Below are 27,501 nucleotides of genomic sequence, written 5' to 3'. Positions count from 1 at the left end.
AACATTATTATTATTTTTTATTATTTATTATTTTTTATTACTTTCAATCTTATTGCCAACACTACTTTTCTATTTTAGTTTACTTTTTTACATATCTTACTTTTATTGTTATTCTATCAAGCACTGTTTTTTTGCACTTACCCCTTGTACGCTTTATATTTATTACTCTATTGTTTTTAATCTTATGTTTCTGTAATTTATCACTGGCACATGGTTTCCTTGGGGATTAATAAAGTCTTTCTTGTGTGGATTATCTCTGGTGTATCATTCAAAATGGCCTGCTGAAGACGTATTTAATATGTTTTAAAACATGTTTTGAAGCAATGTTCCAAAAATGATGCTGTGACTGACATTTTTACAAAATCATCACTAATTGAGATCTGTTTATATCCTGTCTGTACTGGCTGCTGTTATCATCACTGAGTGCTGCTCCACAACTTCCCAGGTGTCATCAGTCTTGATGGGCCTTGTGATCGGATTCACTATTGGGTCTGTGTTGTATCCAAACCAGTACGGAGGGTCATCATTGCTGTGCTCCCAATACTCCACACGTGACTGAAGCTTTAAGGCGGCCACTCTAAGGAAAGAAACGGTCTCTGGTAATTAAAAGTAATCTTGCAGGACTCTTAACTTTACAATTTTCTTCTAAGTTTGTGTCTTACTTGGTGATGCTGCTACAGCAGGCCATCGTGATGGAGCAGAGTGGAGGACAGATCTTCTCCAAGTGTCGGAGAGAGCGATCTGTGAGAAGAACGCAGCCACTCACGTCAAGTTCTCGCAGGTACTGAGATCCACTTGTCAGATACTGCACTGCCATATCTGTCATCTGAGGTAGAGCAGAAGAAAACACAAGACGTGGCATGAAATAACAAGGGAAAACACAATTGCCTTGATAGCTTTGTTAAATTTGAGATATTTAAGACCTTTCAAGACCATTGTGAATATAATTTAAAAGTTTTTAAAGTATTTCAAGTCCATACTGGGCAAAAAGTACATGAACAGTTTTCTTTTTAAGGATCTGCAGAAAACCTGCTTCAGCATTTTTAAGCTTCAGAAAAGAGAGAGAGAGAGTGTGTGTGTGTGTGTGTGTGTGTGTGTGTGTGTGTGTGTGTGTGTGTGTGTGTGTGTGTGTGTCTGTGTGTGTACCTTGGGACAACCCAACATCCTCAGTGTGACTAAACCTCTACAGTAAAATGAAATGGCTCTGATGGCTGGGTCTGACAGAGCTACACAGTGAGACACATCCACATGTCCCAGATCTCTCACATTCTTGCACAGCTTCTGCCAACAAGGAACAAAGGAGATGAGAGAAAGATGTGGGATGAAATGGGAACAGATAAGAAAATAAATGAGAGGAAATTAAGGAAATGGGGAACCATATCTAAAAGAAGATATATATATATTACTTCCTCTGTTCACATCTGTTCGAAGGCTCTGACAGCAAGTGAAACAACAACTGTGGAAATCTTTTCTCTGAATTGTTTTTCTGGGAAACATGATACAAGTTTATTTCTGGTCAGCTGTTAATACTAGCAGACAGTGGAAAAAGAAGTAAACTTGGATCCACTTAATACTGTAAACAGTTTTTTTAACAGTGCCACATCTGGCCATATTATGAAATTCCAACTAGATTTGTACCTCCATGCCAATGTCTGTGACGTAGACACACTTGGTCATAACTAACTTCTTCAAGTGAACTCCCTCAAGAGCGGCCAGACCCTAAAAATACAAATGCCATGTTACAGACTTCACAACAGAGACCACGTATCAGGAGTTTGTGAGCGTCAGAATAAACATCAAAACAATACCTGATCCTGGATGTTGCAACCGCTGATGTCAAGAGAGCAGATGGAGCTGCCACTCAGCCACTCCAGACTCATGTCAGTCAGTCTCTCACAGTAACTCAAGTTGAGATGGTGCAGTCTGATAAACCTGAAAACGTGTGCACACGAGACACAAAAAACTGCTGTGTGACACTATTTAACAGTCTACAATCAGTTGTGTGTGTGTAAGGATGGGAATGAAAACCTATGCCTTTTTTGAATCTGCTTATTGGTCGGATTCTATTATTTATTCCTGATCAATTTTCTATGTGGAACAACATCAGGCCTAACCAGGTTTTCAGCCTCAGAGTTTTATTTTCTCTGAGTCTGAACACAGTGTAGAAAAATTAGAAAAAAAGGCAGTACAGCATTTGTTTTCACTTGGGTTTTCTTGTCAAAGAAAAAAATCTGATAAGTCTGATTGATGTGAATGCTAAGGCCCAAATGCACTGAAAGAGCCCGATGCTTGCGGTGTGAAGTACATCTATTCTTTTAAATGGCAGGACACACACCAAAAGTGGTATGAGACATGTCAAACTGACACCCCTACTCCCGTTTTAGAGCGTCAAATGAAGACCAATGTTTTTTTCTGCAGCTGCAGTACCTGTTTGAAGAGTGCTAAAAGGAAATTTAAAAAAAGGCATGAACACAACAACTGGGTGTTCACAGGGCTGCAACACCATCTAAAAATGGTAAAAAAAAAAATGTGCGGACTTCCAGTGGAGAGAGGGGGAGGGAAAACATTGACAGATGTGCTGACGTGATATAAAAACTTTTTTTGATAATGAATCCGGTTACTGTACAGTTCTGTGGCTTATTAGTGAAGTAAGATTTACACTGCAGACTAGAGTCTCTGTCAACAGTCATAGACAGATCTTGTTCATGTCCTCTATCACTGCACCACATTATTATACACACATCATTTCATTTGATGCAATCATTCCAGTGTATTTGGGCCTTTATTGTAACACAGGATGTGCTAGATGGTTGGGAAGCCATGATACTTATGTGTGGTGTGTCAAATACATGGTATTCCTGGAATTTAAGCATATGTTGCATAGATATACTGTATGTTTACATTACAACTAGCAATGTTGTGATCTTTCTTTGTGAAAGTGTGTGTGTGTGTGTGTGTGTGTGTGTGTGCGTGTGCATGTGCGTGTGAAGTCATGCTATAAACCTTTGTGCAATCCTCATGACAGATACGTCAGTTATGTGACTGCAGTGACTAACATTCAGCTCTCTCAGTTTGGTGGATGAGCAACCTTCAGTCAAGCACTGGATCCCAACATCACTCACCCTGAAACACAAACAGTAATCCGATTACATTATGTACACAATCTCAAACTACAGCAAGAACAAACACAAACACACTTGTAACAAAGTGAGATGTCCAAGTGTTGCAGGTTCTTGAGACAGGCCACAGATCTGAGGCTGGCGTCGGTCATTCTGGGGCATTCTGTGGCGTGGAGTCTGCGGAGGCCATGTGAGCTCCTGCAAAGGGCTGCCAGGCTGATGTCTGTCAGTTGGTTGTTACCTAAAGTGGATATAAGCGGAATAAAATTACTTCTATATTTTAAAGTGTATGTGGAAATTAGTGATGAAGAATGTGAAATGATCCCACCCTCTGTGCTAAAAGTTTTCAGTTTGGCTACTTCAGCGATGGCTTTAAAGGCAACGTCGGAAAGATGAGGAGTGTCCAGCAGAGAAATAGCAGACAGACAGCGGCATCTGGCAATTAGTGCCTGTTAGGGAAGACAAAGACTCAAAACTTCTCTTTGATGCAAGAGCTTAAAAAATGTCTGAGTTGACAAAGCAAATTGTTTTCTAATTTGTTCCTTATTTTCTCTTTTTGTTGAACATTCCAGAGCTGGGATCCTGTAAGAAATCTGTGATATATTAAGAAATATACAAACTTACCAAGACACAGCTATCTGACAGTGTGGGCATGTCATCGATCACAATCTCTTTGAGTGAAGGACATCCAGCAGAAATGTAGCTGAACCCATTTACTGTCATCTAGGAGAGAAGAGAGAGGAGGGGGGAGGAAAATATGTGTATGCTGGAATCTGACTCATTCTCCTGGATGCAGTTTTCCTTGCTCCTCACATTTTCAGGCCCCCGTTAAGTGAAACCACACATCTGGAATCAAACTGACGCACATTCCTGGACGAAGGTGCACTTTATGCTGTGGTGCATGTGTGTTATGTTATGGAGTGTACACATGGTGAGTGGGTGGGCCAGAGTTGGTCGTATAAACCCACCCCTCCTCTTTGCCACAGCTGCCTTTTACTCTTGTTCTCCTTCAGATCTTTGTTCAGTCGCTCTGAGACTGTGAGCAAAGAGTCACCAGTGTACAGCTGGGAAGGAACAAGAGGAGCCACGTGCACACGGAAAGGAGTGACTGGATTTATCCAAAGCAGACACTGAACTTTCAAAAAACATAAAGCTGTGTCCTGTCTGTCAGTGGAGGGACTTTATACCAACCTGTGAAGAGCATACTGACTGACCTGGGTGCATCCGGAGAGGTTGAGGTGGATGAGATTGTGGCAGCCCTTCCCTGTGGACAGGTACATCAAGCCTTTATCTGTGAATCTGTAGCAGTAAGCCAGACTCAGGTATTGAAGGTTCAGACAGTTCCTGTTTGAAATCAGGAAAAAAAGAAACAGTTAGATTAGTTTACATAATATGTGTTGTGTTTAAACTCTGAAGATTATAACTGGTCATTTTACTGATTTTAACGAAGAAAAGGTGTAAATTTGAGTACAGACTCTTCAAGGAAACCATTTTCATTAAAAATAACATCGCATTCTGAGCTAAAAATAGATATCATCAAATTCTTGCATGGTAAAATGATATATATTCCTAAAATATTTTGCTTAAAGGGATAGTTCAGATATTTTGAAGTGGGGCTGTATGAAGTACTTCTCTATTACCTACAGTCTAGTCACTTACATACAGCAGATGGCAGTTGGCACAGCCCCAGTTTTGAGAAGCAGCAAGAGTGCTGGTGGAAGAAGCTAAGCAATGTGCTGCTGTGGACAGGGTCAGCAGCAAAAGGTCTTTTAGCCACTAAAAAGGGTCCATCTAAAAAAAATCATCAGTTTAAATTTGTGGTATTTTTAGAATATTTTCACTGCTTTACCTTGTTGTCAGACTGCTTTTTCCAATGGCAAACTGCCATTATATAAGCCAAATACACCCTCCCTCTCTCCTTCAATCAATGCAATCATACAGTCTAGATGTTATGATATGAGCACCACATCTGTTCCACTAAATCAGTAAGTTGGCACTGCTTTCAGACATAAAATATAAGCCAGCAGTGAGCTGCACACTGGACAAACAGAAATGGAAATACTTCTGGGAACTAGGGGGCAGGAGGCCAGAAAACAAGGAGTAACATACAGGAATCTGTTTTGTTCAATTTGGAAATGTGAGCCACCGACCACAGTTCAGAGCACAAATCTAGTAACATGGCAGTTTTTAACCACAACTGGACGATTACCTGGACAGTTCTCTCAAAGTTTTGTTTGTTATAAGTGTGCAAGAAAGGTTCAAGTAGAGCAGGCAGGGACAGCCTTCGACTATTCTCTGAACTATCATGTCCTGTTAAAGAGCAGAGATGAAAAAGTTACCTCAAGTTCTCATAGCAAGGCATCTGTTACTAGAGTGTGATAACACAATCAACACTGCATAAACAAATGTTTAAAATACTTGGTTTTAATTAAATGAAATCAGTTTTACATAAAACAACAAAAAAAACAAAAAACAAAAACACAATGACTAAAACAGATTAAACTAACTTGCTTTTTATCTGTGATGTACTGCAAGATCTTAATGATTAAGTCATAAGGTGAACATTTGGGGACACCTTCACAGATAAGTGTAGTCTTATATAAAAATATGTTTTTCAATGGATATTTTCATTGATTTAAAGATCCAGTGTATAAAATTTAAGTTGATCTATTGGTAGTTTTTGGCAGAGATGAATTTTACTATTCATAACTTGTTTTCATTAGTCTATAAACACCTGAAAATAAAAATTTTGGTGTTTCCATTACCTTAAATAAGATGTTTATATCTATTGAAGGTGTGGGTCCTCTTACATGGAGGTTTAACAGTTAAGTAGCACACGATATGAACATTTAGGATTTGCTAATATCTAATCATTATCATTAGTCATAACAATGTTTTACTCACTGTAACATTAAAACACTCTGACACATTGAGCTCCTGGAGATTTCTGCATTCACCTAAGAAAACAAGCAAAGATCAGAGAATTGGCTGGTTAACCTATGTTGTCCATATTTGGGAAATACTTGGCTATAATCATTATATGTAAGTTGCAATATAGTAAAGTAATATATGACAAGAAACAACATGAAGCAACATAGCATCTGGTTTCTTTCAAGCTGTATATACATTCCTGGATGGCTCTTATTTCTTACATAATGTTCTACCTCTCACTTCTTCCACAGCGTGAGCAACAGCTGTATTCCATCAACAATAACACCGCTCACCCTTGACCCATTGCTTCTGTCTGCAAACCTGTTTTTGCAAGACCCTTATCACAAACTCCTGCTTTAACTCCAGCTTTTCTTACTGAAAAGACAATACCTGCAGGGCACAGAATGCGTGTGACCTCCTCATCACTCTTCTTAGCCACCCTGCTCCTCCTCCTGCTCTCGTCCACCGAGATGAAAAGACCAGGGAAGGGCAGAGGCCTCAGAGGAGCAAGACATAAACTCACACGGGACAGGTATGGATTTGTCTTGGGTCTAATTTGTTCAGTTAAATTTTTCACCTACTCTAAATGACCTTTTATAGATGGTGACACACCAGGAATTAATTTTTTGTGTGTTTGAAAACTGTTAGGGTAAGGGGTGCTGGGCGTCACAGCAGATCAGGCCCCTCCAGGCTTGCAGCACCTGATTGCTCAGAGTCAACAGAATCTCGAGAAATCTTTGTTGACTGTCAGGACCGACGCCTCACCTTCATTCCCACCTCACAGACCTGGTCCCAGCAACCCAAGCACCTCCTTCTAGCTCGCAACCAGATCAAAGTCCTACGTGATGGAGCTTTTGCTGGATATGAGAGCTTAATCAGTTTAGACCTGCAGCAGAACCAGATCAGTTTAGTGGAGGAAGGGGCCTTCCAGGGTCTGACACACCTTACAACCCTACTGCTGCAGCACAACCACCTGGGGACACTTAGTGAGGAGGCCCTCATCCCCATGCCAAACCTTCGCTACCTACGTCTGTATGACAATCCCTGGAATTGTCTCTGCCCAATGGACAGTCTCGTACGCACCCTTCAGGTCCCGAGCAACCGTAATCTAGGAAATCATGCCAGGTGAGTGGTTCCCCAAAAAGAGTTTGACTTATTCAGACTGTTTCCACCAACATGGAACCAGCCCCATTCTGGTTCAAGCACCGAAAAATAGCAGGTTGTCCATGGAAAATGGGTGTGTTATTGTTGTGCATTGTGCAGGGTCTCTGTTGAGAATATCCTTGATTACAAGGGTTCCACTCAAAACTAGTGGAAACTCAGGCTGGTTCACCAGATAGTACAAGGGTTTCAAGGATCTTGACAGCACTGGATCAAGAACTATGGCTAATTTAGTGGAAGAGGGCCCCGTTAGACATTTTTCACCAACATGGACCCAGCTCTCTTCGGTTCAAGCACCTAATTTTAACTGTTCTGAGTATTTCTTCCAAAATAAATGTATTCAGAAGCCAAAAAGTTAGTTCCCAGCTGGAAATAGCAGGTTTTCCTTGAGAACCAAAAGGCCTGTGTCATATTCTACAGGTCATTGTGCATTGTTTGATAACCTCTGTTGATTACAATTCTGCTCAAAACTGGTGGAAATGTGGGCTGATTCACAAGATAGTACCAAGGTTCCAATGATCTTGAACAAAACTGCTCCAAGAACTACAGATTATTGCTGTGCTTTGTTATACTTGTTATTATTGTATACTGACTTTTCCAATTTTGAATAAATAAAAAAATTATTACAAAAAAAAGAACTACAGATAATTTGGTGGAAAATTAATTTGTGTAAACAATTTTTCTGATGCAACATGTGTACAGGTCAGTAGTGATTCACCTTGACTTAACAGCATTTCCTCTTCTAGGTGTGCAGAGCCCATCAGGCTAAAAGGCATTAAGTTGAAGCAAGTTAATCCAGAGTTACTCTGTAAGGAGTCAGACCCAACCAGCGACACACAGGGTGATGAAACAGAGCCCCTATTCCCTCTAGACCCTGTTCCAATTCGCACCAAGCCAGATGCCACCACGTCTTGCCATACCTACCTTTTCCCCCAAATACGGATGGACTGCAGTAAACGAGGCAAGCTCACAATCAGCTTTTATTTTCCTAAACCAGTCTGATTCATTTTACCCTACTCTGAACCTCACAGTGTTTTTTTTAGAAATTCAGCACACATGTTTCTTATGTAACAGAGAGGTAAGGAAAAATACCTCTGAAGCTTTATGTCACAGAGCTTGTATGCTTGTGATTAAATATTACTGCTGCATGACTGGAAGGACTAAATTTCCATTTCTCAAAAGATTTGCAAGGCCAGACACAGAACTGGCGAAGTGACACATCTGGTTTGGCAGGTGTTTTCTATTCAATGTTATGTCACTTGCTTCCTCAACTGCTGATTGATCCTCCTTCATAGTCATCTGTAACCTTATAAACATCTTGGAAAACATTAACTAAATAAAATGTGGCAGACTCATCAGAATAAGTTATTACAAAACGTGCCGAAGCATTTTAAATTTGCCTAACAATAGAGTAATTCAAATAATGTGTTACTGCTATCTGCCTCCTATTGGCAGGAAACACAGATTTTGGGATCAAATTCAGATTACGGATATAGGCAGATCTCACTCTGTGCCAATTTTTCAGCTACGCTTGCAGAAGTGGAAACTCAGGCTGATTTATTAGAGCCATCTTTGGCTTGACAAATATGGGTTATTATTGGAAAAAAATGTTATTTTTAATGAATAAAAATAATATTGAACATGTGAATGTACAGTTATATTTTTGGTAAAATAATCAAATGTATTTGAGTAACCCTTACCCCTCTATGTTTAGGTCTAACTGAGGTCCCCACAGGTATACCAGAGAATGTTGTTCACATCGATCTGTCCCATAATTCAATCAATCATCTCAGAGCCAGAGATTTCCAAGGAGCAAAGGGCCTCAGAACCCTAAACTTAAGTAGTAATGGTATGGAGCGCATTGACACAGGTATGTGTGCTTTTCTTACTGCAAACCTATTACTCACAATCAGTGAATATTACAGTGTGTGATTAATATTTCCTGGATGAAATCCCACACAAACAAAGCTGTGTTTTTTCTCTGGCTGATAAATAACATATGGAAAGCCAAAAGGTTGAGAACACGTTATACAACTGCTGCTGTGACTTCTGTTTCTCATTTTTCCTCTTTAGAGACAGCTGGCATTCTGCCATCTTTGTGTATACACTATTGGATTTATTTATAGTGAGGAAAGCTGAGAGGATTACAGGCATAAAGTGGTCACTGCGCTTAAGTAATTCAGACACAAACTGAACACTAGCTCGCACATTCCTATCAGAGTTTGTTTGCACCACTGGCATTTTTACTTTTGGATAATAATAAACAGCAACAGGTCTGTCTAAATATAACTACATTGAGAGAAGCAAGAAAGAAAAGTGAGGATGCAGGATACAGATTTTTGTCAGCCAATAACATAACTGATCATTTCACATTTTGTAAAAAGTGGTTCATATGACCTGTAGTTTATGCACACCTGAGCATAAGAAAGGCTAAGATGTAATCAGCAATGATGGATGATTTAATATTTTATCACTATGACATAACCAGATCTAACTCACTTTTCAGATGTTTATTTTTTCATGTAAGTACATCACAACCTTCTAGGGCTGGGTATTATTTAAAAAAGACTACAATACCAGGACCATCACCAGTAGTCTTAAAGCAATACCGACCACAACAGTACTTCATTTGGTTCCTTTTTTCCCCCCTGTATTTATCTTTGTCAGAAGCCACTGCCAAGTAGTACAATCATACACATAATCACTTCTTCTGAGATCTGGATACAAAAAAGACTGAACGCAGGTTTGACTTGAGAAGTTTTGATACTACTCGGTACTGGGTTATTTTGGTTGATACCTTATAAAGGTTTTGAATACAGATATCCAGCCCTAAAATCTTCAGATATACTTGGGCTTTCATAGAACATTTTGCTTGGCAATTTAAATGTAAGTCTTTGACGTAACCTGATAAAGCAGATATTTTTATAGCTGATAGTCATCAGTTTTAATTCTATTATCGGAATAATAAATAATTGTATAAATGTCCCATTATCTAATAATAATAATAATAATAATTTATCAGGTCCGATATTTATTGTGCATCCTAAAGCACAAGGATGGTATATCCATGCATCTCTTTATTCTCTCTTAGGTTCCCTTTCTGGGCTCTTGCACCTTCGTGAGTTGGACGTGTCCGACAACAGTCTGCATTTTGTCCAGTATGGGGTTCTTGAAGACCTTTACTTCCTGTCACAACTTAAACTGGGAGGAAACCCCTGGGTGTGTGACTATAGGTGGGTTCATCTGGTCAGATGTTTACAATCATTTCCTTTTTTTCCCAAACCCTAAAAATGATTAAAAACTGACTGTATTATTTCAGCATCCACTACATGGTGTACTGGCTGCGTCTGCACCCAGGGGTGAGGCACTCAGGCCTGATGTGTCGCTCCCCTCCTGAACACACTGGGGAGAGTGTGGAGGAGTATGTGCAATCCTACAACAGAGGGTGTCCAAGGGACAGACAGCACAGCGGACCAGATAAAGACCAAACGGACCCTGAGCTATGGAACACACCAATGGAAGTGCAGGGAGAGCTGGAGGAAGAGCTGGAGCCAAGCCACTTGAGAGTGCCACAGAAATATCAGATCTTCCGGCTGTCCTGAGTCAAGTGAACATTTAAACTAAATTTTGACTTAAAAAAGGTTCTTTGTTTTCCCTTCTTTCAATATTATAAAACAATCTGCATCAGATGATTTTATGTTTTGTCAGCTTTGTCTTTTTAATCAAAATATAAAAAATTCTAAATTTTTTGACTGTTTTGACTCATTTTTACTATGAGAACATGATCTGTAAGGGTCACTTCACACCAAGGTGAAACATGGTTATTACACAAGAAACACATGCAAAAAAAATTAAATATCTAGAAACATTATGTGCAGTACTCACTGATACATTTCAAGCTGGGCCATTGTAGGGATGTGCAGCCACGCAGGTTGAGATGGATCACAAATGGGCGGTAGTTCTGCAGGATCTGCTTCATTGTGCTGTCTGTTATCCAGTCTTTCTCCACAGAGACATTGATCTAACAGGGACACAAATTAGGGAACATTTATACTCTCGTTTCAAGTATATCTTCGAACACTGCAATTAATTAAATACAGTAAGTAGTCTCTTGGTACAGACCTTACTCCACAATGTGCCTGACTGGATAATAGCTTTCCATGTGCAACACACCTCAGCACAATTTAGCCAGTCTCGCAATTGTAAATTTTGAAAGATCTGCAGAGAAAACATCATACGACATTTGATCATTCAGAAAATAAATTGAATTTCCTCCCATTTACTTAAGAAATTAAAGATATTCTTTTTTTTTTCCAAAATAACATTTTATGCATTCTTCCATACAGTTTATTTGTTAAGGTATACATATGCTGAAAGTAGGGTTAAGACATTTTCTTAAACATTGAAGTGTTTGTGAAATCAGAAACCACTGCTGGTGCAGTACAGTACAGTACAGTACAGTACAGTGCTGGTACCATGGCCATCAGTATTATGGTATTGTTAAAATGTGCTGAAAATGTTCAAAAAATACTGATACACAGGCTGAAATCATTTGACCAACTTTTATCTTGAAATTTTTAAATGATTTGAAATGGCATTATTTCCACTGTAATGGACACTGCTCAGTTTTAGATAATTAACATTTGAAAAGGTAATACTAATCATATAGAATTTTATCATGGTTTATCATGAAACCATTTAATGTTTTATCCCCATATACATATAAACAGGAAAACTATCATTTCAGCACATCCTTCACTATGCCAAATGGTATGATATTTGGTTTTATAGGATTTAATCTCACATAACCAGCAGCTGCTTTGGAAATGTTTGGTTAATTTCAAGGGGACAAGATTCACTGGCATCTCTGCCGCTGCCAAAGCAGTGTGATGTAAGCAGAGAAGCAGCCTCTTTCTTTCCCCAAACATAGTCATGCTGAAGCACTATTTATCAGAAGAAGACCAGAGCAAATGAAGCCAAAACTGCACTCTCTTAGCCAGCACATGTAAATCCAAAACAAACAGAATCTATAACCAGTAAGTGCAAGGAGAGTCAGAAAGATGTTTACTGGATTTCTTCGCATATTTGTACACTACAGAGCCACTGGTCTGAAAGTACTGTTTTAATTGTGTAAGACCAACAAAATAGTAATAATTTATAAGCAAAAAACACATAACACAGCAACAAATGTTGCAAGTGTGTTGTGCCATAAATACAACCCTTCCTGCAGTAATTGGTCATATGTATACTAGACCATAATGAGCTGCAACTGTCATTAATCAACTGGCCTCAGAGAGGAGAGAGCATATTTACAGTGGTGTCCACTTAAAGAAACACTTATGTAACAGATATGATCTCATCACTGACTGCTTAGAGAACAGAGAAGTGAAGCTGCTGCAGCTTTAAATCTCAGATATCATCCCTCTGTGTGAGAACCGATTAGGCTCATAAAGAAACATGAAAAAAACTGGCTGAGGGACACATGAATTCTGTGTAGTTTAAGATAAACTACCTTCAATGAGAGACTGCTGGGAAGCACTGAGAGTCTGTCACATCCTTCTCCACTCTGCTGGACATTGCTGCTGATTTCAATAAGCCCCATCTCCAGCCTCTGCAAGATTCATACAAACACAGAAAAAAGAAACACAGAAACTTGCTAGAATTCTTTCTTCTTTTTTTTTAAACTAAAATTCCAAATAGATGTATACCTTAAAGTAGTCTTTTGTCCTCTTTGAGTCCTTTGCATCACTATGCCATGCAGCTATGATGCGTTTAAGGCGGCCAACGATAACAATGCTCTCAAGTTTTTCAATGGCAACTAAGTTAAAAAAAAAAGAAATTTAAATCTTGTTTAAATCCATCATTTTGAGCACCTTTTTTTTAGCAGATGATAACATCTGGGCTGCATTAGGGCTACAATATTATGATCACAAAGTTGCATTGTACTGAATCTTAGGATAAATTTAGCTTATAAAAGCAGAGTCAAGTCTCAGAATTAAAGTTTGGAAAGTGGAGGGGACAAAGTGAGTCACAAGAGTGGGTGTACAGAGTGGTGAAGAAATCCTACATATCTGGACACATTTCTTAACCACACTGCATGTTTTCTCTGGCTATATACACAAGAGAGTCACAGCTTGCAGAGCTCCATATTAGTTTAAGTCAAAACTCCTAATGGTAACTCAGAAATCACTCAAAAATACTTAAGTAATCACCTACCAGCCTGTGTCTTCTTGTGTATTTTTACCCAGTTTGCCCATTTCGTGAGTGTGACCTGCTGGCATTTCCGCTCATAATACTTCTTTGCCAGGTCCATCTTCAGAGCCAGTTCTAAGGTACCTCTCTTACTCTGCACAGTGAACGTCTTCCACTTCCTGTCTCCAACAGCAAACACAGCTCATTATTAATTCAGTGACAAGGTACACAGGAAGACTGGCAGAAACCTGCATTAACTCCACAGGACAGGACTCTGTAACATTCAAATAATATTTAATCTTGGGTATGTTTTTTCTAATGATGATCTCAACTGAAGCAGGTTTGGACATTCAGACAGAACACAGTGACTGACTGGGAAAAAAGTAAAATAATGCAGGAGTCTGGAGTGACAATGGATAGGTGAAAGGCAATCTGTGAAACAGAATATCTTCATGAACTCAGCAGCATGTTAACAATGAGCCAGAGAAAACATTTAGGACTTTGTCACATGGGTCAAATTTCTGCTTAGAGTCACACATGAATCACTCTCCCTTAGTGTTATGAATGTTTTATTTATATTTTTGTGGATCAGTTTCAGAGGCTTTAACTTTTTGTGAGAGGTTAGTTGAATGTGTTAAAATTGTCTTTCTATCAGTCATGTAAAATTAATATTTAAGTTATGAATTTATAATAATACATGAAGAGGAAGGCAACAGATTTTTAAAGCTATTTATTTTATTTCTGGGTCTCTCATAGTGATATTTAAACCATGCAGCCCTTTGATTAAATGCTCCACCTGTGCTTGTCTAATTAGGTTGGTGTTCTCACAGCAACAGCTGCCTACAATCACCTGATTGCACTCTGTGTAAGCAGAATCTGAAAAGTTCTTTTCCCCTTCATTACCTATTATTCCTTGCTTTCAAACTTTCTTAACAAAGAAAAGACAAAGCATGTCTGATTGTTATCCTAGCCGCTAGTTTTAATCAACAGTCTGCTGCTGCTGTAGGTGGATGCTGTGACTGAACTCACTGCCATGATTCTTCCATCTGGGTGAGTAAAATACTAGAGAATTTTTGATTAAATCTGGACTATGTTACTTTTGTCTTTCTAACTTAATTGTTTTTCAGGGTTTCTTGGCTTTACACCCTGTTGTTATGGGGCTGCATTTGTTTTCCTTCTCATACTGGTAAGAATTTCTGAATTAGTCTTGACTATATTCAACCATATGAATTGAATCTAATAGGGTGTATGTATGAAGAATACATCTAATACTGAAATATTACCATAAAATTCTCAATACTGCACTGGACTGTAATGGTATGCACTGCAATATTACTTGGTTAATTGTTTTGATTTTTGTAAAAGGATTGCTAATGATTGATGCATTGTTTTTGTTGCCAACTTCTTGCATATCTTTATTTCACATGTGATACTTTCACTGAAGAAGTAAAGCAGGACATTTTTCCCAAACATACATATTTCTATGTTTAATATCACTATAAAATTAGTTTGTGGACTTTTTATCATGGTATTGGCTTGAATTTTTGTTATCATTGCATCCCTAAATCTAATTTACATTTCTATATTTCCTGATAGGTTACAATATTGCACATGGCTACACTCTCAGTGATGAATTCAGTAGCCATGCAGGTGTGCTTGGTCCACAAGCCTCAAACCAATTTTATTCTGCGGCATCTTCAGACATAAACCACGACTCTGGTCATCCAAGTTATGAGATGCAAGCTACAAGCCAGCAAAGCTTTGTTTCCCTTCAGCAAGAACCAGTCCACCATGAAAACAATGAGGATGCTAGCCCTGTTACTAGCCTCAGTGAAGAGATGGTACCAAGCCAACCAGACTCGGGACATGAGCCAGATGAGTTTTCAGTGGTCCCCTCTACTCCCTCTGTGCAGAAATATGAGCCTGAAACATCTGGTTATCAACACCCCTTTGGCCTATTAGTAAAAGAACATGGACCAAAGAAAACTTTGGAGGGCGTCAGTTTCCCAACAATCAAAGATTTTGAACAGTTTATAAAAAAATTGAAAAGCTCTTTCTTAACACCAGGAAGTGACTTGAGTAGACATTTTCAAACTGCACGGGAAATTATGGAAAACAAGGTGGAGTCTCATGAACCTGACACAAGCCATGGGTCTAATCCTGCAAAAGAAGGCACTGCCCATGATGACGCCAGTGAAAATGAAGTCTGGAGTGAACCTATGAATGCATTGTTTGAGAAAAGTAAACAGGGCGCCATCTACCAAATGCCAAGAGACAGCCTCTCTGTCCCTGATCTTGTCAACACCACTACAAGTCTGGTTTCCACCAGTGTTTATGACAAACAAGACCCGGGCTCTGCTCTCTACCCACGGCCTCATTTAGCAACCACAGAGCATGTTTTGAGTAATTATGGAGGTTTTGACAATAGGGGCATTTCTGGGGAAGACACTGAGTTCCCTGAACAAACACCCTCTGGCTCATTCTTTGGAGAGTTGTTTTCTTTCAGTGGCCATGTGACTGCATTCCCTGTTACCCCATCATCTCAAGATTTACACCAACATTCAAGTGAGACTTCCAGTATAACGCCTTTAAACTCTGAGAAGAATATGACTCCAGCCAATGTCCTGTCTACACCTACTCCCCCGTCTTTGAGTTCCTATGGGAAAAGTTTATATGTCAATGCACCAAGAGGTCAACACCTCATCCCGAATTATCTACCAAAGCACAGGGAGAGACCAGCCCCATCTTTTCAGTCATATCAACCCACTGTTCACAAGGAGTCAAATGATGTATACTACACTCCCACTGTTCACCTGCCTGCATCTAGTGGTTCTGTTTCTTCAAACTCTGATAGCCTCTCACCACAAAGCAGCAGTGGTCATGTGGGTGTTCAAACAAGCAGCTCACATGAAGCTCAGAATCAGGCTTTCAAAGAAAAGCAGCCAGTTGGATCCCATCAAATGTTAACTGTAGAATCCTCGACTTCTCTTCATGGCTCAGGTAGATACGATGGCTATCTCAGAGACCAGAAAGTCAATATTTCTCATCCTTCCATACTAACCGACCAGGCAGAGGATGAGGAGAGATCTGACCTATCAGAGCAGAATCCAATTCAGGAACCAAAACAAATGCCTGACAACACCCCGATAACCATTTCTGGTGGCTTAGATTCAACCCAGAGTGGGATCTCTTCTGTGGCTGGACTTGATTTTGTAGGTTTCAACTCTTTAACTAACTTGGCTCCAACCTCAGCATCAGAAACAGCCCTTTCAAGATTAGTTGGCAATAAGATATTGGCCAGGAACTTTGGAATCATGAATATGATCTCAGACAAGTTTCCAAGTGGTGATATACGTGGAGCCAGAACCCCCCTAGGCTCATTTTCAACTCCTCAGAGAAGAAGCACTTCTCTAAATGGTGGTTTTGTAGGTGCAACCAGAGCTGGCCTTCTACAGACTTACATACAACCAGGCAAGATACGGAAGCGTCTGCCTAATGTGAATAAACAGCTTGGCAACATGGCCTACCAGCCTCCTAAACCACTGTCTGTATCCAAAGTTTCAGCCTCTACTTTAAGTGGCGTTTTCTGGAGAAATGGTGGCAACAAAAAAAGGTCTCCTCCTCAAAAGGGCCCCAATATGTCAACACCATCTGTAAATGCATACATTGTAAAGTCCAGAAACAGCTATGTAAGGCACAAAGTAACACAATCAAAGACCCAATATGCACCACATCAGGTGGCTGAGGGCGAAACTGGTGAACACCAATGAAAACCTGCTCCAAAGCAACACAAATACAAGGATTCTACATCTCACGATGCAAAAGGATTTGAAGAACCATGAAGAAGGATCAGCCCTTCAAACAAGACATATACTGGTATGGAAAAAAAAACATTTGAATTATTTTGCTTGTGAATATCACTTATATTGTGCTAATGATTATTTCTCACATCTCAGACTCTCTCAAGCGTAATTTATCCTTCATTTAAGTGATTGGTGTCCTGAGTAAAATTATACAGAAACAAAAACTTCAGTGGGCAGATGTTTCAGTAGGAAACTGTAAGAGAGTAATGTAGGATTGCACTGGAGGCAAATTTAGAAAAGATTTGTCTAAAAGTCAGTAAAGTTTAGTAAAGCTTAAAAGTTAGGAAAACAGCTGAAAAATGTTCTTAGTCTGAAAATAGTCTTTTAGTGCTCCATTAAATTTAGGCTTTGCTGGGTTTTTTTTATCACAGGTGAAATTGCTGACAGCGAGTCCTTTTGTAAATATGGTAAGTATTCATATTATGAATACTTTATGCTCACAACTGAAAACTGATGTTTGTGTTCCTTTCTTTTCAATAGGTCTGTTGCCATCTTCAACTGGGAGCAAAATCAAGTTTCTGTAGTTCTACATCTATGCTAATTAGTAAAGACATGAAATATTTTAAACTTCTCCATCTCTTGTCTTCATTGTGTCACATGGGATACACTAATCAACAACAAATGTCTAGTTTATGCAGCATTTAAATAGCATAGTGGTTTGGACACCCCCTAAATTCCCTTGCGCTATGCACTTTCAATCATCTAAATTGGGATTTAACTTAAATCTTGTTCAGCTAAGACTTCGCTTGGTGCTTTTGGATACAGTTTTGTCAAACAAGCCAAGAAAAGTAACTCCCCAAATGCTGATGGAGCTTAAGTCTGATGCCAATTTCTCCCTTTTCTCTCAAGAAATCGATAATTTAATCAAACCCTCATGTGTACATCATGACTGCAATACTGTATGCCTACCTGAAGCAAGAGATGGTTAAATGTTTCCTGTAAAAGGAGTAGGCCTTCTCAAAATCACAAAAGTACAGCTAGAAAGGAGAACAGAACATTAATAATTATAAAAACACTAAAGTCTATTTCATTTGAGTCTGAACAATTTGTCTGAGAAATCTTGGCCTGAAAACTAAACTTTTGACTGGTATGTATGCTGCTACACCATAATGTACCATGATGTCATCTTCATCCATATAGACAGTGTCCATTGTCCTATGTGTCAGAGAGGCTGTTGCAATGCAATGTTGTACATCAGCAACAAACTTGTACCTCAAAAAAAGGAATAAAGTTGACATTAAAACAAAGTTTGAAAGTCTAATTTCACATAACATACTTAATGATTTATAGCTTGCTGAAATTAAATCATTTTATATGTGTATATGACCTGTAATGAGTATCACTAACTTAAGTTTAAAAATGTCACAATTCTCTGATTTTAGCCTCTCAAATGCGAATATTTTCTGGTTTCTGTGTACTCTGTGGCAGTAATCTGAATAATCTGGGGTTGTGAACAAAGCAAGACCTTTTAAGGCTGACACCTCCAGGTCTGGGAAACATCTGCCTTCACAGAACATTTTTAACAAATTTCTTACATTTTATGGACTAATCAACTAATATATTAATGAAGAAAATTACTGATTAATCAGTAATAAAAAAAAATGCTAATTACAGCTCTACTGAAAACACTGGTGCTTAGGATCCCCAGGAGTGTTATTTTTAAAGTCACTTTAAGTATTACGGCAAAGGTCTAAGAAATCTTTGTACATCCACTACTTGATAACTGCTGATATGTACTTAAGGGGCACTCTATTCATTTGAGCAAATGAACATTGGTAGACAATGTAACCCGAGCAGACACAATGTAATAGTTATACTTTTGCATTTGGTAGCCTACCGTGAATTTCGGTCCCAGCAAGGAAAGAAAACTTGAGGAAGTGAGCCACCAAGTGTCCATCTCAAGTAAAGTCACAAGAAAGAGGAGGTCTACTGTACTTACCAGTCAACATCCTGAAGATTATCATGTCCCTGGTAGGCCATGAGAGTGTTTTTCAGAAACTGTATTGGGTCATTGGGACATGACAGGCACGAAGCTGTCAATAAGGTCTAGAAGAATGTGAAATTATAATAATTGTAAACATGTTAGGAAAAATAAATATTCACGTGGTGATAATAGTCACTGAATTAAATGTTTTAACCACTAAAAACACTGACACTAGCACATATTCTCTGTAACGTCTACGTTAGCTACTTAGCTAGCTTAAAGTTAAAATAACATTTAAATTAACGTTACCAACTTTTCTACACAAGATAACCTACCTTATATATGTGTGGCAGGCAGTGTTCCAGTTCGCACTCTTTAAGAACACACTTGACATTTGATACAGCCATGTCCTCATTTCGACACATTGGAAAAGTCGAATTGTAAATGAGGATTATAAATACAGTATTTACTAACTCGCATACACTAGTTCAGTTTACTTTGTCAGATTTTGCTTGGTGCTCCATCTCCGTTTGGAAATCCAACGTTGCCAGGGGTCATGTCTAAAAAGGTAACCAAGATTTGTGAAACTCTCGCGAGATTTGTAAGAGTTGTGTCTTAGTTGTGCACGTTGTGCAAACTAATTATATTGTATAATAAGAGAACGCCTTTGTCATTATCTGGACAGGTTCAAGGACGTGAACCGCCTGGTTATGGTTAGATAGAGATCATGGTTTGGGTTAAAATGATCACTCTCGTGAGATCTTTTGCAGGTCTGGGGTTCCCTTCTAGATACAACCGTTGCCAGGTAACTAACTAAGTAAAACTTTACTGACGTAAAATGTTGGACAACTAATGTGGTGCAGCAAGATTTAAATGTTACTTAATTTACAAAATTAGTGATATGATGCCGATGACTCTTTACTAACAAACTGAATTTGTTATCAGTTTTAGAAAAATATTCCAGATATATAGTGAAAGATTTTGTATATTGCTAAAAACTCCTCGCTCAACATCACCCAGCGAAAGATTTAGTCGGCCACCGACCTGGCTGCTGTCCCGAACGGTCGTGTCTAGAAGGGAACTTCAGACCCGTGGAAGATCTCGCGAGCGTGATCATTTGAATCCAAATCAAAATCTGGCCCTAACACTAACCAAGCATTTTCTCTCCGTAAATCTATTCACAGCGTCGGTATATTATAAAACATAAACAGTCTTTTTTCAAGGTGCTCACTGAAGAAACAACGCGCACAATTCTCGCGAGAGTTTCGCAAATCAACGGTTCTATTCTAGACACCACCGCCCGGAACAACGGATAACAACATTGTTGACAACTGTGGCTTGTCAGCAAACTTCTCTAGTTTCAAAACAATGCATTTGCCTAAATTAGTTTGGCTAGGCTTTGTGGGGGTTTCTATGGGTTGTCTTCGGTACTAGCTAACGAAGGACCCAAGTTAATTTGCTGGAGAGTCAACAAATTTGACTCACAACGATTCAGGGCATCTAGCTACGTTAGCTCGCTAGCTAGCAGAGCTTAACCTAGCTAAAGGCATAGCAACAGCATGGGTGATGGCAGTATTACACCCAGGCTCGGCAACATGAAAGCATTGCTTGGAATAGTTGCCGGAGCTGGAGCTTCCTACGGGATTTACAAACTTATCAGCGGGGGGAGCTTCAGGAGAAACAAGAAAAGTGTCACTTCTGAAAGCCCTGGTGTCAGGAGCAGTCCCCCCAGTGAAGTTACCCTACAGCGAGGCAGCCTGCTGGCCAAAGTGTCAGGACTGGACGTTGTCTGTCCCAGACCAGATGTTGCATCAGGTAAGAACCACAGAGCTCATAAAGCCGAACGATACTCACAGTAAATACCAATGTGTACCTATCTTAACCTATGTGATTGTTCAAAATGAACATCTTAAGATAATTTCTTAAAATGTCCTGTGTATAAACACAAACCACCTATAATGTATAAAGCAGTTACTGGACAAACCAACGTGCAGTCATGATATGGACTACTGGTTATTTAATTGTTTGTTTGTTTGTTTTTTTGTTATATGTTAATATCTATGTGGTTGTATCATTGTTTTATTAATTTGTTCCTATGTGCTTTTATATGGTGTCCTGCCAGGGACTGCAGATGAAAATTAGTCTGTATAGCTAAATCTGGTACATTTACACGATGGACCTTTAAAGTGCTGATGTTAATTAATGTGCATTGCCCCTTCTTAAATAATATAAACAGTAATTCCCTATATATGGTCACATTTTTTATATTAAGACCTGGATTAAAAAAAACATTCAGAGCTTTTGACTGTAAACAATAGCTACAACCAGGTGGTAGTCAATCTCCTACAGTGCATCATATTTAATATGATTAAATGTTGGTTAAATGGGTTATTTTGCTACATAGGTGACATCATCCACCAATCCCCTGGAAACCTGGAGCCACAGCACTTGAAAATGCTGCTGTCATGTCTGCAGACCAGCACTAATCCGTCTGACAGATGTCGGATCCTTCTTACGTTAGCAAATGCTGCTGCCTTCACTGTGAATCAGGTACAATAAAAGTATACTTTCTCTAAAACCTTTTACTTTATTGTACTGCTGTGTGTTATCTCATTATAAAATTATGTAGCTGTTGTATCTTGTCAGTGATCTCACTCTGAGTTCTGCACAGTCCTTGTGACAGTACATATCTCTTTTGATCCACATAATATAATTTTTCTTCTACTTTGTTTTTTACGGATCCTCCAGAATCTAATACGGGAATTTGAAGGGATTCATATCATAGCTCGTTTCCTCTCCGATCCTGCAGCAGAAGTCAGAGTGCAGAGTATGAATGCTTTAAATAATCTGTGTATGAACATCCCAAACCAAGAACAAATAATGGTAAGTTGTTGTATTCTATGCTATGCTGCAAATGGCATGCATTCACTTGTTGAGTACAAGGTCTTTTTGGATATATATTAATGTCCTTTTTTGTGGAAGACAGGTTTCACTTAAACATTCACCTTTTCTTACAGGTGTATGTGGCACAAGTGCTCGAACTGATCGAGGTGTCACCAGTGAATTCTGACCTCCAGCTTTGTGCTCTCAGGCTGCTAACAAACCTCTCAGTCACAGATAAACATCAGCACTTGCTGAAGGAATCAATTACACTTCTGCTCTCTCTGCTTGTCGTGAGCAATGAAGCATTACAGGTTGGTATCTTGATCTTCTTCACATTTTTCCAAAATCAGTTGTTTAAAGCTATTGAAGGTATTTAAATATTATATTGTAACATTTGAAAAGCTGTAGCTGTTGTTGGAAAACGTACTAGTGCTGTGAAGGCAATATCAATTATTTAAGCTTCCAACATTTGTATTTCAGGTGCAGGCTTCAAAAGTCCTTGTGAATTTGTCATCTAATCCAGATATGATGGATGACATTGTTCAAGCTCAGGTAAGAATAAATAAACATGGTGGTATATTAATAAATGTTCATGGGAGCATTATCAAGTTTACAGACTCTAATTTTCCTTTTTTGACATGTACTTCTGTCTGGCACCTAGTATTTATTGTATTTGGATGTATGTGCTTGTATAAAGTTTTTGCAAGAAAGGAGGGATGAAAATACAGTCTTAAAGGACCAGTGTGGAGGATTTAGTGGCATCTAGCAGTGAGGTTAAAGATTGCAAATGAATACTGCTTGTCTCAGTCTTCCCTTTGAAGAATGTAGGGGAAAAATGCAAAAGGCCAGTGTTTGCTTTGTCTGTTCTAGGCTACTGTAGAAACATGGCAGCCTCTTTGGAAGAGAAGCTGCACCCTCTCTAGGTATAAATGTCTCATTTTAAGGTAATGAAAACACAATGATTCTTATTTTCGGAAGTTTATGCACGAATGAAAACAATATGTTTGAATATTTGGCCATATTCTACCAAGAGATTCCCCTAAATATTACGCACTGGACCTTTAATCTGAACATCCTCATGTAAGTCAAACAACTGGTGCAGTTTGGATGTTTTTAGATAAGGCACAGCAAGACAGTTAGCATGGTTTGTCAAAACAAACAGAAGGGCAGCATAAGTCATTTTTTTGTCGTCAAACTGTCAACACAGGGGTCCATATTTCATTATAAATCGTGATTTTGATTTTGCTTTATGCTGTAGGCACCAGCTTCTGTTATACTGCTGTTTGATGCCCGGACAGCCCCTGCGGTGCTTCTGCGACTGCTGACATTTGCAGGGAACTTAAAGGCCTGGAGGCCCTCTGCCCAGGTGGCTGATGAACTGAGGCGGAAGCAAGATTGTCTCTTCCGGGTCATGTTAGATGAGTCCTCTCAGCTCCACAGCAGACTGGTCCAGCTGCTTTCACACCCTGACACTGAGATTCAGGCCCAGGTGGCTCGCATCTTGACATAGGGCCTCCCTCTCTTTACTCTTGATCCATGCACAGCTTTAGCTTCCACACACTTTGCCAAAGCACCAACTTATCACCCTTCCATTTAAATTATAAATCTGTTGACATTAAGGTGATAGTTTGGATCATTTGATGTGGGCTTGTATGAGGTAATGATTAAATAATGAGTTTATTAATTACAGTAGATATTTGTCAGTATGTTTCCAGTTTTGAAAAGCGGAGATGAGTGCCAGCACGGAAGCTAAGTAATGTATTGCTGTGGATAGAGTCAACAAATTAATATCATTTTAAGTGTATGCTGTAATCAGAATATTTTCACTGCTTTACTTTACCTTCCGACAGCCTTTTCTGACAGGAAAATGCTTTTAAATAAACCAAATATTATTCTGTCAAAACCAACCAAACTCTATTGCTGAAATCAGTCATTTTACTTCGCAGAACATCACAGTTGCTGGTGTAGCCCTGCCTCTTTTTGTTAGTTTGTTTGTGTTACTGTATGACTTAAATATTTTAAAAGGATTGTTCTGATTCACCAAAATCACCCAATAAGAGATTGAAACAGTGGTAGACCATCAACTCCAGATTTCTCCACGTTAAATTACTGATTTTGCCTTTGGAGTTTGGTTGGTTTGGAAAGAACAATATTTTGCTTATATGATGCAGTTTCCCATCAGAAAAGACTGTTTGACAGCAAAATAAAGCAGTGAAGATATTCTAAATATAGTACACACTTGAACTGATATTGTTTTTTATTTATTTATTTATTCATTTTTGTTGGTGGACCTTTTATTAAGGGCTAAAATACCTGACTCTATCCACAGCAGTACATTTCTTAGTTTCTGCATTGATGTCCCTTTCTGCTTCTCCAAACTGGGGCAGAGTCAACCTGCATTTACTGTAAGTAATACACTGTCTATGGATAAGTATCACATTGAACTCGGCTTCAAAAAATCTGAACTGTCCCTTTAACCTTATAAAAGAGCAGGCTCCTGTTGATACTCAGCTTACACTCCCACACTCTCAGTACCTGCTGTGTTTCCTAGATCACTATTATTACCACACATCTACTCAGCTAAATGATCTGTTTCACTGCACCAGCCACTCCTCCCCGATTTCCAGTTTCTTACGCTATAATTAATTGATGAGCAATGAGTGAGCAGGAAGCAGGAAGAAGCCATTCATTCAGCAGAGTGTAAAAACATGACACCCCCCTCCCTGTTTTTTTCCTGCCAGTAACAGTTTTCTTCTCATCGCTAGAGACTATTTCCCTTTCAAGATCCACAGTGCCCTTCCTTCTGAGAACTTCACCTACTTTTTCTTAAGATGTATTCCAGGTGAAATTTCTGAACCCAAACCCACTGCCAAACATTTTCTAGAGAATGTGTCGGAATGACCTGTGCAGCGTGACTCAGCTTACTACCCGTCTGTGGTTCAGAGGGACGAGGTTTCCTGCCGCACACCCTAGCATGCCTTGGAGACATGAATGAATGGATGAACTACAGCTCCAGTCCTCGCTAATGTATCGACACATTCGATTTAGAGATCTCTGTCCTCTTTCAATGATAGCAAGAACTTTTATATATGTATTTAATTTGAATCAGCGCATCGTGACTTTAGAAGAGCCAAAGTGAGGTTAACCTACAGGCTTTGCCTCACATTCTGTGATAATGTGAGAAGTTCAGTGTGTTGAGAAGACCCTGGAGTTAAAACACTGCCTCTCCCACATGAAGAAAAGCTTGTTGAGGTGGTTGGGACATCTGCTTAGGATGCAACCTGTGTCTACTTTAACTTTGAAGGTACAACAACTACAGCAGCCTGGAAGAAAACCCCAGGACGTACTGCTGGGGTTGCATCTTGTCGTGAAGAAAACACACCTGCTAAATCCCCAGGGAGGAGCTGCAGGAAGCTGCAGGGGAAAAGGATGTCTGGACTGCTGTGATTGTTTCAACTACCACAAATACCATGCCGATATGCAGCTTGAAAATAAATGGAGGTGGGCTTGACCTTTGACAAAGCAGTCTGTAATAATAATAAAACTGATGATACATTTTTATGCGGAAAATGGTTACTGAGTGACAACAGCTATTGAATGTTAAATTCAAGCCTTATTATGTTAAGTTATGCACTTACTGTAATAAGACAGGCTGTAAGTGACAGGTCCACATGTTGTCTAGCTGGAGGACTGGAGCTGTGGACCCATCTGCTGGCTTGTTAACAGTATTTACAAAGAAGAGAATGGCTGTAGGTGTGTAACTCTAATTTGCAGAAAAATGTGACGATTATTTTAATGCAAGGATTTTATGGAATGAGCCAGTCCAGGTGTGGAAATGCTGCACATTTTTTATGTTTGGACACTGACTTTATTGAATCCAAATCCTAAATCTTTCTCAGGCACTATGGTTTACCAGAACAGATACTCCCTGCAGGAGGATGATTTACTTGTGACCTAGATTATCATATTTATTTAATTAAGTTAGTCAGCATTTTGCCTATAAAATGAAAAATATGTTTGTTATGTCTGTTAGAATGGTTCAATAAATACCCTATATGACATATTATGGATATCCACATCCTTATTTCTCCTGTTTACTCAAATATATTCAATAAGAAACATCTTCTGAACTTGTGGTAAGCTCTACTGTTGTTAAATGGCAGGCTGTGCTGCTGTCACTCACATTTGGCTTTGTCAATAGCAGAGTCTGCATATACCATTTTAAAAACATAGGAAGAATCAGGGGATTCCTGTCCAGGTATGACAGAGACAGTCTTGTCCACACTTTGAAGTTGAGGAACACTATACACATTTCATTAACTCTCATGTTGCCACTTTGCCTTTCAGTGTGTTCAGTGTAATAAAGTTTAAATTGCTGCTGCTTTTCTTCTCTCAGTGGCCTGGGATCAAAATACATCTGTCTTTTACATGAATGTTATCTGCCTCTCGGGTCATCTAGCTGGGCTCTCCTAACTATTTCAAACTATGTAGAAGAAGAGAAGCAACATATTTTATTGTGCACACCACAGAGTTGGAACAAAGATCAAGAAGATATGAGACTTGCCCTGACATATCCAGGTTAAAAACATTTATCCTCTCCACCGCCTTTGAACATTAAAGAGGCACACCAGCGATTTAGTGTTGTCCTTCCACACATCTGGAGCAATAGAAGCTGACATATCTGAGTGTGGGTCAAACTGCAATGTGTATTTCATTAGGTGTTCCCTGGTTAAAAAAATGACTTAAAAAAACACATCTCAAGTTTGTGTTTCTTGTAAGAAAACAGTGGGTCTTATTTTCTCAGAATTTAGAAAGCTCCCTTCTCCCTCCCTATTATGGAAGCCCATTTCTGTCCATTTGATTAACAAACATGAGAAATCTTCTCAAAATAATGATTGACTTATCTCAAAAATAATGACTTAGTATCTCAAAATAGCGAGACACCTCAGTTTTGAGATATTAAGTCATTATTTCAGAGAAAGTTTCACATTACTTTGTGATACCAAACCATTATATTGAGATTTTAAATCGGGATGAAGATTAAATATTTTGATATATTAAATCAGTATTTTTATATAGTTTCTGATTACTTTTTTTTTTTACATATAAAGCCATTGTTCTGGCTTATGCTGTATTTCCTTCAGTTTTTTTTAATGTTGTAAATGGCCTTTGTGCTCTTCAAATTAACATGCCTTGCCTAAATTTCATGATAAAATCGTTACAAAAATAATCCAAGTAAGTAAATATGCATTTGGTTATACTGATGTACATATAAAATCATTAAGTCTCTTTGGTAAATCGTGATATTTGTAATGTGGGCACAGATGAGAAATTAGGACAACACCCTTTAAAATGAGGCTGATTCAACACTGATGATGATGATGATGATGCGTTCAAGCCTTTGTCTCCTCCCTCCTCCTCCTCCTCC

The 27,501-nt window shown here is 38.9% G+C and overlaps 4 protein-coding genes and 1 long non-coding RNA gene across 6 annotated transcripts; 4 read left to right on the top strand and 1 right to left on the bottom strand.

The window, feature by feature from the left end:
* Nucleotides 1-15: 15 nt before the first annotated feature.
* On the bottom strand, nucleotides 16-19,732 carry fbxl13 (F-box and leucine-rich repeat protein 13). Its single transcript, XM_084734321.1, has 21 exons — nucleotides 19,526-19,732; nucleotides 19,206-19,312; nucleotides 18,382-18,478; nucleotides 18,176-18,243; nucleotides 13,428-13,582; nucleotides 12,920-13,029; nucleotides 12,724-12,822; nucleotides 11,334-11,429; nucleotides 11,097-11,232; nucleotides 6,024-6,076; nucleotides 5,329-5,429; nucleotides 4,334-4,463; nucleotides 3,744-3,842; nucleotides 3,448-3,568; nucleotides 3,198-3,360; nucleotides 3,004-3,123; nucleotides 1,809-1,932; nucleotides 1,639-1,719; nucleotides 1,147-1,281; nucleotides 663-826; nucleotides 16-577 (listed from the first exon to the last, which is right to left on the bottom strand). The coding sequence occupies exons 1-21, from the start codon at nucleotides 19,613-19,615 to the stop codon at nucleotides 385-387; spliced, it is 2,442 nt and encodes an 813-aa protein (XP_084590447.1). The 5' UTR covers nucleotides 19,616-19,732; the 3' UTR covers nucleotides 16-384.
* On the top strand, nucleotides 4,109-10,958 carry LOC146316397 (leucine-rich repeat-containing protein 17-like). Of its 2 annotated transcripts, none has more exons than XM_084734314.1 (7): nucleotides 4,109-4,393; nucleotides 6,434-6,582; nucleotides 6,699-7,175; nucleotides 7,958-8,172; nucleotides 8,926-9,081; nucleotides 10,303-10,444; nucleotides 10,531-10,958. In XM_084734314.1, the coding sequence occupies exons 2-7, from the start codon at nucleotides 6,455-6,457 to the stop codon at nucleotides 10,811-10,813; spliced, it is 1,401 nt and encodes a 466-aa protein (XP_084590440.1). In that variant the 5' UTR covers nucleotides 4,109-4,393; nucleotides 6,434-6,454; the 3' UTR covers nucleotides 10,814-10,958. The 2 variants fall into 2 exon arrangements, with proteins under 2 accessions (XP_084590440.1, XP_084590439.1); XM_084734313.1 differs by having other exon boundaries at nucleotides 6,302-6,582.
* Nucleotides 13,629-17,275, top strand: LOC146316396 (uncharacterized). Its single transcript, XM_084734310.1, has 3 exons — nucleotides 13,629-14,453; nucleotides 14,531-14,589; nucleotides 15,000-17,275. The coding sequence occupies exons 1-3, from the start codon at nucleotides 14,437-14,439 to the stop codon at nucleotides 17,171-17,173; spliced, it is 2,250 nt and encodes a 749-aa protein (XP_084590436.1). The 5' UTR covers nucleotides 13,629-14,436; the 3' UTR covers nucleotides 17,174-17,275.
* Nucleotides 17,634-17,831, top strand: LOC146316395 (uncharacterized). The gene is made up of 2 exons (XR_014771758.1): nucleotides 17,634-17,673; nucleotides 17,747-17,831. It is a non-coding gene; the product is annotated as an uncharacterized LOC146316395 (long non-coding RNA).
* A 574-nt stretch (nucleotides 19,733-20,306) lies between the features above and the next one.
* armc10 (armadillo repeat containing 10) lies at nucleotides 20,307-26,134 on the top strand. The gene is made up of 6 exons (XM_084734316.1): nucleotides 20,307-21,005; nucleotides 21,595-21,740; nucleotides 21,939-22,073; nucleotides 22,208-22,384; nucleotides 22,554-22,625; nucleotides 23,332-26,134. The coding sequence occupies exons 1-6, from the start codon at nucleotides 20,750-20,752 to the stop codon at nucleotides 23,581-23,583; spliced, it is 1,038 nt and encodes a 345-aa protein (XP_084590442.1). The 5' UTR covers nucleotides 20,307-20,749; the 3' UTR covers nucleotides 23,584-26,134.
* The last annotated feature ends 1,367 nt before the right edge of the window (nucleotides 26,135-27,501 follow it).

Source organism: Lutjanus erythropterus, chromosome 13 (assembly GCF_056507025.1).
Source record: "Lutjanus erythropterus isolate fLutEry1 chromosome 13, fLutEry1.hap2, whole genome shotgun sequence".
Lineage (NCBI taxonomy): Eukaryota > Metazoa > Chordata > Actinopteri > Lutjaniformes > Lutjanidae > Lutjanus > Lutjanus erythropterus.
This window is presented reverse-complemented; position numbering and strand designations above follow the sequence as displayed.

Excerpts from the sequence above, each read along its gene's own strand:
- armc10 (XM_084734316.1), top strand. The coding sequence starts at position 20,750 with ATGGGTGATGGCAGTATTACACCCAGGCTCGGCAACATGAAAGCATTG. Across the intron at positions 21,006-21,594 it reads CAGACCAGATGTTGCATCAG|GTGACATCATCCACCAATCC; the intron begins GTAAGAACCACA and ends TTTGCTACATAG. Across the intron at positions 22,385-22,553 it reads TGAGCAATGAAGCATTACAG|GTGCAGGCTTCAAAAGTCCT; the intron begins GTTGGTATCTTG and ends TTTGTATTTCAG.
- LOC146316396 (XM_084734310.1), top strand. Across the intron at positions 14,590-14,999 it reads TTGTTTTCCTTCTCATACTG|GTTACAATATTGCACATGGC; the intron begins GTAAGAATTTCT and ends ATTTCCTGATAG.
- fbxl13 (XM_084734321.1), bottom strand. The coding sequence starts at position 19,615 with ATGTGTCGAAATGAGGACATGGCTGTATCAAATGTCAAGTGTGTTCTT. Across the intron at positions 18,244-18,381 it reads TGGATGAAGATGACATCATG|CTGTACTTTTGTGATTTTGA; the intron begins GTACATTATGGT and ends TCTCCTTTCTAG. Across the intron at positions 3,124-3,197 it reads GACATCTCACTTTGTTACAA|GGTGAGTGATGTTGGGATCC; the intron begins GTGTGTTTGTGT and ends TTTGTGTTTCAG.
- LOC146316397 (XM_084734314.1), top strand. The coding sequence starts at position 6,455 with ATGCGTGTGACCTCCTCATCACTCTTCTTAGCCACCCTGCTCCTCCTC. Across the intron at positions 6,583-6,698 it reads CATAAACTCACACGGGACAG|GGTAAGGGGTGCTGGGCGTC; the intron begins GTATGGATTTGT and ends GAAAACTGTTAG. Across the intron at positions 9,082-10,302 it reads TATGGAGCGCATTGACACAG|GTTCCCTTTCTGGGCTCTTG; the intron begins GTATGTGTGCTT and ends ATTCTCTCTTAG.